This window comes from Bombyx mori, chromosome 24 (genome assembly GCF_030269925.1).
Source record: "Bombyx mori chromosome 24, ASM3026992v2".
Taxonomy (NCBI): Eukaryota; Metazoa; Arthropoda; class Insecta; order Lepidoptera; family Bombycidae; genus Bombyx; species Bombyx mori.
The window spans coordinates 15,835,209-15,849,289 of record NC_085130.1 but is presented as its reverse complement, the minus strand read 5'-3'; the positions used below and the strand labels follow the sequence as shown (position 1 = coordinate 15,849,289).

The window sequence follows — 14,081 nt, the reverse complement described above, 5'->3', positions numbered from 1 at the left end:
ACATCTACGTTAGTTTGCAAACGGAAACAATTAACAGTATATCGAGTTATAGCAGTTTGTACTTTAGGTTTCCATTTTCAAGATAAACAAAAGTTAAAGTGGGTTAACTTGCAGAAAATTTATACAAAGAACACATTTTTGCTTCGTAGTAACAGGCAAAGCGATGGTAAATACTTAAAGCTTCAATGTCATAATCACACAATATTGATGGACCTGGACGAATAGTACCTTTTTTTTTTTAGAATTTCGGATAACGATCTATTTGATAAACGGTAGGTATCTATATTATTAAAACAAATCGCACCTTTAGAATTTAAGTAGCTTAATTAAAAATGAGTTTTATACTTCGAACGCCTTATAAACATGTATTCTATCGATTTATAAAATTAAACAGTCTGTTTTAGTCCAGAATAATAAGACAAAGTAACCCTTCCGTCGCTTTTAAGTCAAGCGCATACCTTCAAATATTGAAATCTTCTTTCTTCTTCCATTACATTAAATTGGAGTTTACAAAAAAACGATAATTTTGGATTAAACATTTCAATGATCTAAGGGCGATATGTATATACCTAATTGTAGGAATCGAATAATTGAAACTGTTTCTAAAGGATTTCTGTGTAAGGAGTTTGGAATGAACATCGATTAAAAAAAAGTTGAAAAAGTGTACCCAAGTGTAAACAGCAAACTACCGAACCGAAACCAATATAGCGCTTTAGGTAGAAAATGGAAATTATATGTATATAGCAATTTTAAGCAGAGTAAAGTGAGCTGGGCTAAAAATTTTATATTTTTCGTGACTTGTGTAGTTAGATAAAAATTGTGCAGTATTTAAAATTTCACTTCAATATTTTTATCACTATTTACGTAGGAAGTGTTTCTTTCCTTAATAATATTAATAATAATCCTACTATAATAATTATTCATAATTTATGACGCTGTTTTTAATCGATCCACTTGCTACTACGGCGCTATCTCAATTAGCTTCCGTTCAGCGGACACTTTTTAATACTGGGATGGTGTACTTTACATCTACCCTCCACAAAATGTTATAGCTGAAGATTTTTACAAACTCAATCTTGGCAACAAATAATCACCCAAGAAACCAATTGTTCTCCCGCCAAAAAGTAGATTAATCTTGTCAACTGCGAAAACGAACCATGGAGGCATGGACTCTTAAATTAATATATTAATTATGCCATGGACTGTATTTGAATTTGAAAGAACTTTTTGGCGGGAACGCGAGGAGTGAAGTTGTGTGTTGTTTTATTTTCTCTATTTAGTGTTTCTTCGGGTTTAAATGTGTAATAGCGGTGGTTTATTAACTGTTTAATATCTGTGAAAGTGCACAAATGTGGGAAAATGAAACAAACCCATTGGACGTAGCTTCTCAGAATCCTCCAAAAAGTCCACTGAAAAATCCTCGGTAAATGACCACCATTTTACCCATTATTCATTAATTACACCATCCCATGCCATCTCATCTCATTTCATTTCATTCCAGTTCATTAATGTCTCAAATTAATCATTTTCATTTATTTCATTTAATTTCACTCTATATTAGCATTTTTATAAAATTAAGAATATAAAATAAAATATGACATGACCTAAAGGTCCTAGTTACCAGGTCATAAAATCCCAACAAATGAATTTGAAAGTTGAATGTTGAAGTTATTCTATTGTTTTAAACAATCACGAATTTAAAAAGTATTAATTGTACATTACATACTACCTTCGCTCAAAGTAATATTATTCTCATTCTGTGCATACGACGTTATTGAATCAGTAACCTAAGCTTATTAACTGCAATTCATATCTACCCCTAAATAATTATAAATAAAGTAGGTACATTTTCTTTAATAAAGTTCGTAATAATGAGTACCGCGGAATTAAACTCATCTCAGCGGAAAAGCAAGTACATTAGTATGTACGAAACTGTAACTGCTCTAGGTAAGATACGAATATTTATTTTACAAATAACCTCGGCAAGTGTACAAGTAAGTGTTACATTTAGTGCCGAACTTCTATAGAATTGTGGGCTTTAAAAACTTTTTGGGACCTGGGTATTAAATAAAACTGTAAATAACACACACTAAATATTCATAATCGCTTCCTCAAAATAAGTAATGAAGCAGGGAGATAATTATCTTACAGTAATGTACAGACTGGACAATCCAACCTGTACATTTATATATTTGAAAATCGAAAGCTAAGGGAATACGCCTGCCCTCAGAATTTTGTGATAATTTATTAATTACCTAATAAATATTTTTAATTTAATATTTCTGTCCTTTGGAATGTTTTATAGCCTTCTTCAGCATACCACGCAAGATTTAACTTCAAATCATCTTTTTTCTGCTACTAATTCTAATCCACAGGGAACCAGACTGATGTCATACCAACATGGCTGATCTGAAACTCTTTTAAAGATTACAATATTTCATAATTAGCATTGCAGTTTTTTTTCAGATATATAATAATATACCTTAACTTAAAATCTTTTATTTATGTTCAAACAGAAGATCAAAATGCGAGCAATCAAGAATGTCTAGATGTTACACACAAAGTTGTGAAAGAGGCAAAGCAACTGGTCCAGGAAGGAGGTGTTGACCATCGCAGCAAACATCCTGGTATGATATGTTCAATATTTAATTTTCTAAGATGTATCGAGTGGTACACATGCCTATTTTTGTGTCTTCACATTCCCGATCCTGTGGACAGATTCCCGATTCTGCAGACATGGAAAGCAGTCGACGTCGCCCCAAACACGTCATTTCGGATCGTCCCGATCCACTAATGGTGCTTCTAGGTACCTCAAGCACCGGTCATCACTCTCGTCGAACTCGTCGCTTGTGACGAAGGGCTCGACGAGTAAATTAACCCTCAGACACAGCCCACGGAGTTTCTTGCCGGATCTTCTCAGTGGGTTGCGTTTCTCATTCGGTGGTAGATTCTGCGAAGCACGATACTTGCTAGGGTTCGTGTTAGCAACGTCATCAGGTTTGAGCCCCGTGAGCTCACCTACTAGTTAAAGCTACGCTGATATAGCCTCTCAAGGCTCTCAGCTTAGGTAGGAAAAAAAAATGTGTGTCTGCCGGGATCTATAGACTGGGACAAAGTGCAGTGCTCTTAAGATGTCTCTGCATCCTATAAGCAAACTCCTATATGTCAGTATATCTACTCATGTTAATGAAGCCATGACATTAGATCTTTTTAGCACATTTCATTGATAACTCACTAAGTTTTAAAGGAGATAAAATCAGTTAAATTTGATAAGTTATAAACTGTATATTAATACACTATACTGAGACTAATTATGTCTGACATAAATCAAGCGGGACTTGTGTCCTGTGAGATTACAATCAAAATTAACTTACCTAGTACAACTCGAGTAGTGAAAGTAAGAAAGATCAACAAAATTCTGCAAGCTGCTCAGTTTCCAGAATAGTTCTGAGTCTATTATTCTGCAGGTGAGGGATTGCTGGACGCTCGGGTCCTCCACGCATCTTCGAACCTAGCGAAGATGTGCCTCGAGACAGTTGATGTGAACATGCATTTATATGACAAGAACCAATTAGCACAGCACATTGTGAGTTAAATATTAAGTTAAATTTATATGACAGTATTTTCTAGTAATTCAAGATATTGTACATTCTACATTTTTTATTTATTTATTGCTTAGATGGGTGTACGAGCTCACAGCCCACCTGGCGTAAAGTGGTTACTGGAGCTCGTAGACATCTATAACGTAAATACGCCACCCACCTTGAGATATAAGTTCTAAGGTCTCAAGTATAGTTACAAAGGCTCAGGCAACCTTCAAACCGAAACGGATTACTGCTTCACGGCAGAAATGGGCAGGGTGGCGGTACCTACCCACGCGGACTTTTAAGAGGTCCTACCACCAGTAATTACGCAAATTATAATTTTGCGGGTTTGATTTTTATTACACGATGTTATTTCTTCACCGTCACATTTCTATAGCATTAATAGTGTTAAATTAAGTAGAAGGGAACTGTTTCTGAAGCCAAAAAGGGAATAACAGCCTAAGCATTTTACTCAACTTTAATTAATGTATATTCTTTTAAACGGAAATCAAAACAAATACACCTGCTTTGCGTTGCCTTGTTACAAAATTATTAAAAGAATATTAGCTAACCTTCAGTCTCTTGGTTTGTAATATATGGCTCCCTAAACAAAGATTTATCAGCATTATCTAAGCCTTAACATTTGCAAGCCAAGCGGCTTCAATATATTATAACACTCCAGACAAATCTTTGGTTAGCTGTCTAATGCTGTTTCTAATAGCCAATGATGACTAGGATGTATTTGATATTTAATCTATTGAAGTAAATGATGAAACTACATAATTAAATCCATAAAAAATACTACCTCTATCCCCCCTTTCTCCTTGTCTTCATATTGTAATAATACAATTCAAGTTTAGAACCGTCTGTATCGGTAGCCAAGATATTTGACAGATGCCTGATTCTTGCTTACGACACTTTCAAGATAAGCTTGCATATATTATACAACTTCCGAACAACAATACAGTGAACCCGCTGTAAATCAAATCAAATCAAAAATTTTTAATTCAACATAAATGAAAGTACATACTTGTTGAACGTCAAAAGAACTACCGCCAATTCACAAAAACTAGCCTCCATCCTGAGAAGAATTGGCAAGAAACTCAGCGGGCATGTCTTTTTTTTAATATAAGTTTTTTTTAAATATTCATAAATAAATAAATATTCATAAATAAACCTTGTAATCCGAAATGTCTAAATTGAAATTTTTTTGACAATCTTCGCTAATGTATATAATGCATGATTGAACTCTATTGTACTCGACGTGTAGGTATTGTTGTGATTCTGTGTGTTTATTGTGAGTTTTTTAACGTTCTCGATAACGTAAAAGTTAACTCTGTATGGAGATGGAATGTTTGCATACGTTTGCCGCTAGGGGCGCTGTTCCAACTGCATACAAATTTGAGTTAACTTTTACGCTATCGAAAACGTTAACAAACTCACTCTAAGCATACTGATTGCTTAATTTGAATTTGACTACATACGTATGATAGGGGTGCGGCCTAACTTGCATTCATTATTTACTGTTTATTACGTATACACACCTTGCAATGTCGCTAAATGAGTCGACTATTATCAAAGCCGGCAATCTGACTTTTGAACAATTATTGGTAAATCAGAAAAACGAATTATTGACTTTGTATTCCATTGGCAGTCACAAAACTCTTCGGAACGACATCTTAGATAAATAACAGGTTAACTATTAACCTTTATTTAATGCAGGTTTTGAACCGTATTCTTTGAAGGAGACGATTATATTCAAATAAATCTGTATTGACATATCAATAATTTTTTTTTGTCCAAATGCACAGATTGCCACCTTTGATAATAGACGACTCAAATATGATATCTTGGACCGCTTAGATCGTAATGAATCTTTCAGTAGCTTATCAAGTGCACACAGCATATATAGGTCATATGTCGGATTACAAGGCACTGTTTTGTAAAAAAAATCCGGACTACACAGGATCTTTCTTAGACAGTTCCGACAAATTCGTTAGTTTGACACTGCCCTGCAAAATGTTTGTTGGATTATTGGGGGTCAACTATAGTTGGACCGTCGGTCTACTGAGCAATTTTAGACAGTTCTCTATAATTCGACAAATTCGTTAGTTTGACACTCCCCTCAAAATGTTTGTTGGATTATCGGGGGTCAACTGTAATTGGACCGTCGGTCTACTGAGCAATTACACTCGCTCCGATGGAAGGTATTCCGTTTGTCATATACTCCTAAAAGTTGCCATAATTAATTTTTATATTAAATTATTTCCAGAAAAATAAACCTGATTTCTGGGATTTCACGTATCCATTAGAAGTCCCAGCGGTTTCATATTTATATGGCGCCGGGACGTTACAAGTCAGCTTACCATCAAGTACACGGTCTAGTCAATCGAGATCCCGGGTCGTAGTTCAACACGCCCAGATGAGGGTTCCAAAAAATGTGGACAAGTGAGTAACTAGACTTTTTTTTTATTGCTTAGATGGGTGGACGAGCTCACAGCCCACCAGGTGTTAAGCGGTTCCTGGAGCCCATAGACATTTACAACGTAAATGCGCCACCCACCTTGATAAGATCTCAGTATAGTTACAACGGCTGCCCCACTCTTCAAACCGAAACGCATTACTGCTTCACGACAGAAACAGACAGGGCGGTGGTACATACCTGCGCGGACTCACAAGACGTCCTACCGCCAGTAATTACGCAAATTATAATTTTGCGGGTTTGATTTTTATTACACGATGTTATTCCTTCACCGTGGAAGTCAATCGTGAACATTTGTTGAGTACGTATTTCATTAGAAAAATTGGTACCCGCCTGCGGGATTCGAACATTGATGCATCGCTATATACAATGTACCGGACGTCTTATCCTTTAGGCCGCGACGACTTCGGTAGAATTTGCTAGAATTTTCTTTATCCCGAAACCCAGCGCGTGACAATGCTTATGTCCGTTACAGAGTTCAACAGATCGAGAACGGCCCAGAACTTGTGAGCAGAGTCGATCACTTCATCAAGAAGCAATATAAGCTGAACGGTCGCCGTCCGCTGAGCTATTACAGCGTGGTCCTCGATCCGGATTCGTTCAGCAAGACCGTCGAGAACATATACTACGTGTCGTTTCTTGTGCACGACGGCTTGGTGGCTGTCGAATTAGGTGAGATAATATCTTTATATCTGTATCTGTATCTGTATTAAAGTTATTTTTTGAAGTGAAAACTTCTTTAGAATCGTTGTGATTTCAAACCGGATGCAACGGAAAAAACGACAGGTAAGAGACACAAATACAAAAATGTATAGGATGAAGCCAGCAAAGAATGAGACAGAAATATACATACTATTTAATACAGCGCCATCTATGAGATTTTTTAATACTAACGTGTGTATGAAAGCTCTTGTAGTGAATTTTAATTTAGGATTATACGTGAAATTAAAATATCAATTCACAGAGGGCGCTACCTTACAATTATTTACTAATGACAAAATTTTACATATACTTAAGACGTTTAGGATAATTGTATTTTAATTTTGGAAGGTTTCACTTCTACCACGTGTGAATTGCACACATGTTTTTTTTTCTTTTCTTTTATTTGTATTTCATTTTATTTTCTGTGATGTGAAAGGCAATAAATGATTTTTATTATTTATTATTATTATATTAATACGTGAAGCAAAAATTTTGTAGGTACCCTTTTTTACGAAAATAGCGCGGACGGAGAAGGATGAAATTTCCCACACTTATATAGAATATAGAGGAATTTAGAATGATATATATATATTTTTAATGGTTTTATTAAGAATCACAATAATCTATCTTCTATCTATATATATATTAAAATGAATTGCTATTCGTTAGTATCGCTAAAACTCGAGAACGGTTGGACCGGATTTGGCTAATATTGGTCTTGAATTATTTGTGGAAGTCCAGAGAAGGTTTAAAAGTAGATAAATATGAAAATGCTCGGAATTAAATAAAAATAACAATTTTGTTTTCCCTTTGATGTGGCCCCCGTCGGAGGGATTCCTTTTGTTTATGTTAAGTTTCTTTTATAGAAAAGTTTAGGTCTTTTATTTATCGATTGAGGCACAACGAAGTCTGCCGGGTCAGCTATTAATCTATACTAATATGTAAATCTACAGTTTTTTTATGTATGTTCCGTTATAACTACTGAACCGTGCATCCGATTGACTTGAAACTTGGTATCCATGTAGAAAATACATGTACTTAATGGATAGGCTAATATTTATATGAGCTTATATTGATGAGAATCTTTGTGGGGGTGAGAAATAATAATGTTAATTGTAAATGCCCAGCAAAGCGGACGGGTACATTTAGTAGTTTTATAAGAACTAGAGGCCCCGCAGTAGTCGAAATTCGACTATAAATAATTGGAATTGTAAGTTTGTACACTATTATGATTGTATTTTATACTTCTATAATCATAAATTTCGCCAAGACTACACTATAAAAAATATTAATAAAGACAAACAATATTTAATCTATTCTCAATTTGACCACAGACGTCAAGAACAAAAGTTTGACAATAAATAGTATGCATGCGTGTGTGCGTCAAATACATGGTATGTAGTGTGTGTAACGTTTTCTTTATTGATTTAATGTATCTTTTATGCATTATTTTAAAAAAATATTAGCATTGTGCACTTCTTCTCTATATTCTCTATAAGTTTGGAAAATTTCATACTCCTCCGTCCGCGCAATTTTCGTAAAAAGGGATACAAAGTTCTTGCTTCACGTATTAATATATAGATAAACTACGGAACTACAACGCTAGACGCGTCGTCTACAGATGGCGTTACCCTTACCGGCGTAACAATAGTAGTATTTGAGTCGACTATTATCAAAGCCGGCAATCTGACTTTTGGACAATGATTGGTAAATCAGAAAAACGAATTATTGACTTTATATTCCATTGGCAGTCACAAAACTCTTCGGAACGACATCTTAGATAAATAACAGGTTAAGTATTAACCTTTATTTAATGCAGGTTTTAAACCGTATTCTTTGAAGGAGACGATTATATTCAAATTAATCTGTATTGACATATCAATAACATTTTTTTGTCCAAATGCACAGATTGCCACCTTTGATAATAGACGACTCATATATAGTATCGATGTCTTCCCAGATGAAACTTACGGTCTCCCGTTCATATCGCCACGCGAAGCGCCCAGGGACAACGACGGCGCGCTTCACGACAACCAGATGATCATGTCAATAGATATGAAAATGTGGAAGGTATGTTAAATTTTATATCACTGCTGGTACGGCCTCCTGTGAATAGTTCTCGGTGAGCTAACGCGTCATTCTTGTTAATGTTACAAGCGGTTTACGCAAAGCCGAGATCGGTTACGTCTCCCCGGTCACTAGATGGCGCTGATTAACGATCGACAAACTTATCTGTGGCGATCGCTGTGGGTAAGTCGCCCGGTGTGCTCGTCAGGGACGTCTTAAACTAGGATGGGGCCCTTGGGCACACAAGAATTTGAGGCCCTTTTGGAAAGTAAAAAAAGCGAATTATAATAACATTTTTTTACTGAGTATGACCATTTATTATAAGTAATCAAATACAGTATGATATAATATGTCATTAATGATATTAGAATGCTGCTGGTTTTTTGGTTACGATTTCGATAACTGTTTCTTTCGGGATGCCTGTTGAGCAAAATCTTCTATTATAGGCATAGTATATGCCTTGTAAATACCTTCTGATTACTGATTTGTGAAAAAAGTGTAATGTGCCCGACAAAAATGTTTTGAGAATAAGTGTGTGAGAGAAATTGTCGGTCTTTCGGGGCCCCCTAAGAATGGGGGCTCTGGGCACGAGCCCCGTGTGCCCTTATGGTAAAGACGGTATTGGTGCTCGTGTTTGAATTTCGCCAGCGAGTACCGGTTGTTCTAATGCAATACGTACTTAGCAAAATTCACGAACTACTCCCACGATGAAGCAATCAAATCGGTAAACATTATAACTTTGCTGTGAGGTATAATGGTTGCTTATGATACCTCACAGCAATCATGTTTGGAGGGTTGAGACAACAGTCAGACAAATGAGATTCGAACCTCACCTCTACCGTCTGTAGTAACCGTAGACAAAACGTGTCATATAGCATAGAGCAATTACAAAAATATATACAGTAATCTCCCCTATAACACGGTATATTGGTTCCGCGTTAAAATAGACATCTACAACGTAAATGCGCCACCCACCTTGAGATATTCTAAGGTCTCAGTATAGTTACAACGGCTGCCCCGCCCTTCAAACCGAAACGCATTACTGCTTCACGGCAGACATAGACAGGGCGGTGGTACCTACCCGTGCGGACTCACAAGAGGTCCTACCAGCAATAACACACAATATTTTTTTGTATTTCAGGAATTAATCGAAGTATTTCAGATCAGTAAGCCGCTGATGGTGATCAAGAGGCTGTGAAGATGACGTCTCCGTAGAGTTTGGATGTGGATTGTACAGTAATTCTCTCTATAACACGGTATATTGGTGCCGCGTTATAGGAAACGCGTTGTAGTAGTATTATCGCATAACGCGCTTGGCTGTGTGACCCCATATAACGCGGTATATACAAATATAATATATATACATATATAATACAATATTGCCAATTTTTTTACAGTTCTAAAACTAGGAACACAAATTTAATAAATTAGGTAATTTTATTATATTTTATAAGAACACAATAGACACAATGTTCAAAGCTACGCGATATAAATTTTTGAACTGTAGAAAAAACATTATAAATTTCATAGTGTACAGAAATATAACTTTGGTATATGGGGGAGAATACCCGTGATATGTTATTTTATATCGACGCTTGAAAGGCAAACGTGACTAAGCGACAATAACTGCTTTGTACATAAATGATAGGCAATAACCATATTCGATGCGCAAAAAATATATATTTCTAGGTCTATTAAAATCATTTCAATCCTACAGCTACTAGCTAGATTCTACTACAGCTAGATTCGTTAAAATTGATTTTTTTTCAGGTATTTCAATTAGTTTAGTGTAAAGTTCACGCATTGTCACTTAGTCACGCTTGCCTTTCAAGCGTCGATATTATTACTAGTAGACCCGGCCACACGTTGCTGTGGCTAAGGTTTTTGTTTCTAAACAACACGCGGCTGGCTATGCTAATATCAAAGATTAACAAACTAGCGACCCGCCCTCGCTTCGCTTCGGAAACTGTAATTTATTATTGATTTCTCCACTATTTAATGGATGTTATTATACATATAAACTCCTCCTGATCCACTAACGGTGCTTCTAGGTACTTCAAGGACCGGTCACCGTTCTCGTCGAACCCGTCGCTTGTGACGAAGGGCTCGACGAGTAAATTAACTCTCAGACACAGCCCACTGAGTTTCTCGCCGGATCTTCTCAGTGGGTCGCGTTTCTGATCCGGTGGTAGATTCTGCGAAGCACGGCTCTTGCTAGGGCCAGTGTTAGCAACGTCATCAGGTTTAAGCCCCGTGAGCTCACCTACTAGTTACGGTTCCGCTGGAATAGCCGCTCCAGGCTACCAGCTTAGGTAGGAAAAAAAAAAAAAAAAACATAATCTTTCAAATCAAATCAAATCAAAAAAGCGATTTTGTTTTATATACTATATAGTGAAGTAACAATTGGATTTCACTGTATTGCGTTTACTATGAAATAAATTTCACTTATACTTTAGCCTCAGCAACACGTGGTGCTTAAGCCATTAAATTGTAGCTTATGTGAGACTTTGGTATTTTTAACACAGCGCCATCTATGAGATATCACTGGTGGTAGGACCTCTTGGGAGTCCGCACGGGTAGGCACCACCACCCCGCCTATTTCCGCCGTGAAGCAGTAATGCGTTTCGGTTCGAAGGGTGGGGCAGCCGTTGTAACTATACTGAGATCTTAGAACTTATATCTCGAGGTGGGTGGCGCATCTACGTTGTAGATGTCTATGGGCTCCAGTAACCACTTAACACCAGGTGGGCTGTGAGCTCGTCCATTCATCTAAGCAATAAAAAAATAAAATAAAGATATTAATGTCAGACAGTATTACAATAGTCTGTAAAAACTGATTTAAGGCGCCATCTGTTTTAGACCTATGAAACTTACAATGAATAACAAAAATCAACATAAAAAATCATTTTATTGTTAATTACTAAATATTGCGACAATTAATCGAAATAAAAACCATCCTATCTTTCAAGTTGGATCAAACTGCACACGGTGTGCAAATTTAATTTAAAATCGGTTAAGTAGTTTAGGAGTCCATCGCGGACAAACAACGTGACACGTGATTTATATATATATTAAGATAAGATTAAGATACTAGCTGACCCGGCAGACTTCGTAGTGCCTCAATCGATATATAAAAAGACCTTAACTTTAGTATAATAATAATAATAATAACAATAAGCCCATTTTATTTCCAAAAATAAAGAAAGAAAAAAAAGAAAAAAAAAGAAAAAGAAAAAAACACTTTATCAAATAAAAATTACAAAATTAAATATAAACTTGTGTTTGGAACCCCATTCGGGTATAGGCCTCCTCCAGCTTGCTCCACTCTTCCCTATCCTTGGCTTTGTTTCTCAATTCTTTTCCATTTTAAGTTTATTTTATACTAAAGTTCTGGAAAAGAACTTTAGTATAAAAGGAATCCGTCCGACAGGGGACACATCAAAGGAACAACAAAATTGTTTGTTTTTATATAATTCCGATAATTTTCATATTTATTCACCTTTTAAACCTTCCCTGGATTTCCACAAATAATTCAAGACCAAAATTAGCCAAATCGGTCCAGTCGTTTTCGAGTTTTAGCGAGACTAACTAACAGCAATTCATTTTTATATATATAGATTGCCAATGTTTTTACAGTTCTAAAACCAGGAACACAAATTTAATAAATTAGGTTATTTAATTATTATTTTATTTTTATAAGAACACAATTGACACAATGTGCAAAGGTACGCGATATTAAATTATGAACTGTAGAAAATTATTCCGGACGGCCACGGTTCAGGTTTCGGCCACCGCGTGTGATTTTCAGACTTCTTACGTTAAAACGTGGCAGCTCGAGTATTGCCGCAGTGGCTGTCGCGGAACGGGTGCTGGGATTGCTTCGAGGAAATAACGAAGACTCAGTATGGCGTTCACACGGTCCTCGTGGCTTGACCGGCGCAGGGCGGAGGAGCGAGTCTCTTCTTGTTCTTCCGAAGAGGCGTTGACTCGTCGGCTCGCTGTCTCGAACTGAATTTTGCAACAACAACAACAAGAGGTGTCGTCGTACCCCCTGACGGGGGCACGGAACGGGCCTCGGGGCAAACCCCACTGCCCGGGCTGAAACTCCCTGCCACATAGGGCAGGGGTGAAGTAATGCACGGAGGACTGGGGAGAGGTACGCTGTTCGCAGCGCGCACGGCTGCACTATATCGACAAAATATAAATACATAAATATAATAACGATGGGCTTGTTTCTCCGGGGTAGAGTGATGCGATCTCGCGGATGACTCCGGAGATCACCTAGGCCAAGTTTTCCCAAAGCGTCAGCAGCCATGCAGCAAAGCCGGCAGGCTGGGAGGCCTGTCGACCGCTGCGTCGCTCGCGCTGAGGGCGGGGAGGAAGGGGGGGCTGGCTGTTTAAATCAAAGTTGCCTTCGGCCTGATGGACCGATGGCAGTGGCAAACTAGTATTTGTTGTTTGGGCAGTAGGGGAGGCCTCGTTGACCTCCATTGTCTCGACGACAGTTTGGTGTTGCTCGAAAGGTACTGCATTAGTCGCTCTGATGGCTTCCTCTCTCTCGTGCTTCTTTTTTTAAACCTTTTTTTTCCTTTTTCTTTTTGTTCCTGTTTTTGTTTTTGCCGGGTGCAGGACCGCTGGTCGAGCGAGATGTAGGTATGACACCAGCGGTGGTGCGACCACGAGGAACGGGAATAGGTTTATTTGCCCGCCGCGGCCGGTTGGCCTGCGCCATCAACGTGGTCGCTGACGGCTCAGCCTCCACTACCACGGCGGACGGAATGGAGTTTCGAGGGGGAGGGGCCGGGGGAAGGGAAGATTTCCCTTTCCCCTTTCACTTCCCCTTTACTATGGGAAGTACAGCCGGAACAGCTGCACTCCCGGCTCCAGGCACCGGTGGCGCAGGAGGAGGGACGGTGACTCCCATCATCCTGGCCCGTTTGCGGAAGACCGCACACCGTCTGTCGACGGCGGCGTGGTCCTTCCCACAATTGGCGCAAGAGAATGGGCCGTCCCTCGGCCTCGGGCAGTCCGCTACAATGTGCTCTCCGGCACACCTTACGCAGCGGACCGCGCGATGGCAGTTGTAGGACGCGTGTCCGAAGGCCTGGCAGCGATGACACTGCGCGGGTCCTCGGGTTGGACGCCATCCCTCAACTGTCACCACCGGCAAGTACAACAGTTCGTTGACTGCGTACAAGCGGGCGAGGTCGTCCTTTGAGAGGTGGTCCAGGGCTACGTGAAACACG

The 14,081-nt window shown here is 38.2% G+C and overlaps 1 protein-coding gene across 1 annotated transcript; it reads left to right on the top strand.

The window, feature by feature from the left end:
- The first annotated feature begins 1,644 nt into the window (after window positions 1-1,644).
- LOC101744464 (EP300-interacting inhibitor of differentiation 3) lies at window positions 1,645-13,825 on the top strand. Its single transcript, XM_004926419.5, has 7 exons — window positions 1,645-1,947; window positions 2,517-2,627; window positions 3,468-3,586; window positions 5,857-6,032; window positions 6,542-6,738; window positions 8,729-8,838; window positions 9,977-13,825. The coding sequence occupies exons 1-7, from the start codon at window positions 1,872-1,874 to the stop codon at window positions 10,031-10,033; spliced, it is 846 nt and encodes a 281-aa protein (XP_004926476.2). The 5' UTR covers window positions 1,645-1,871; the 3' UTR covers window positions 10,034-13,825.
- The last annotated feature ends 256 nt before the right edge of the window (window positions 13,826-14,081 follow it).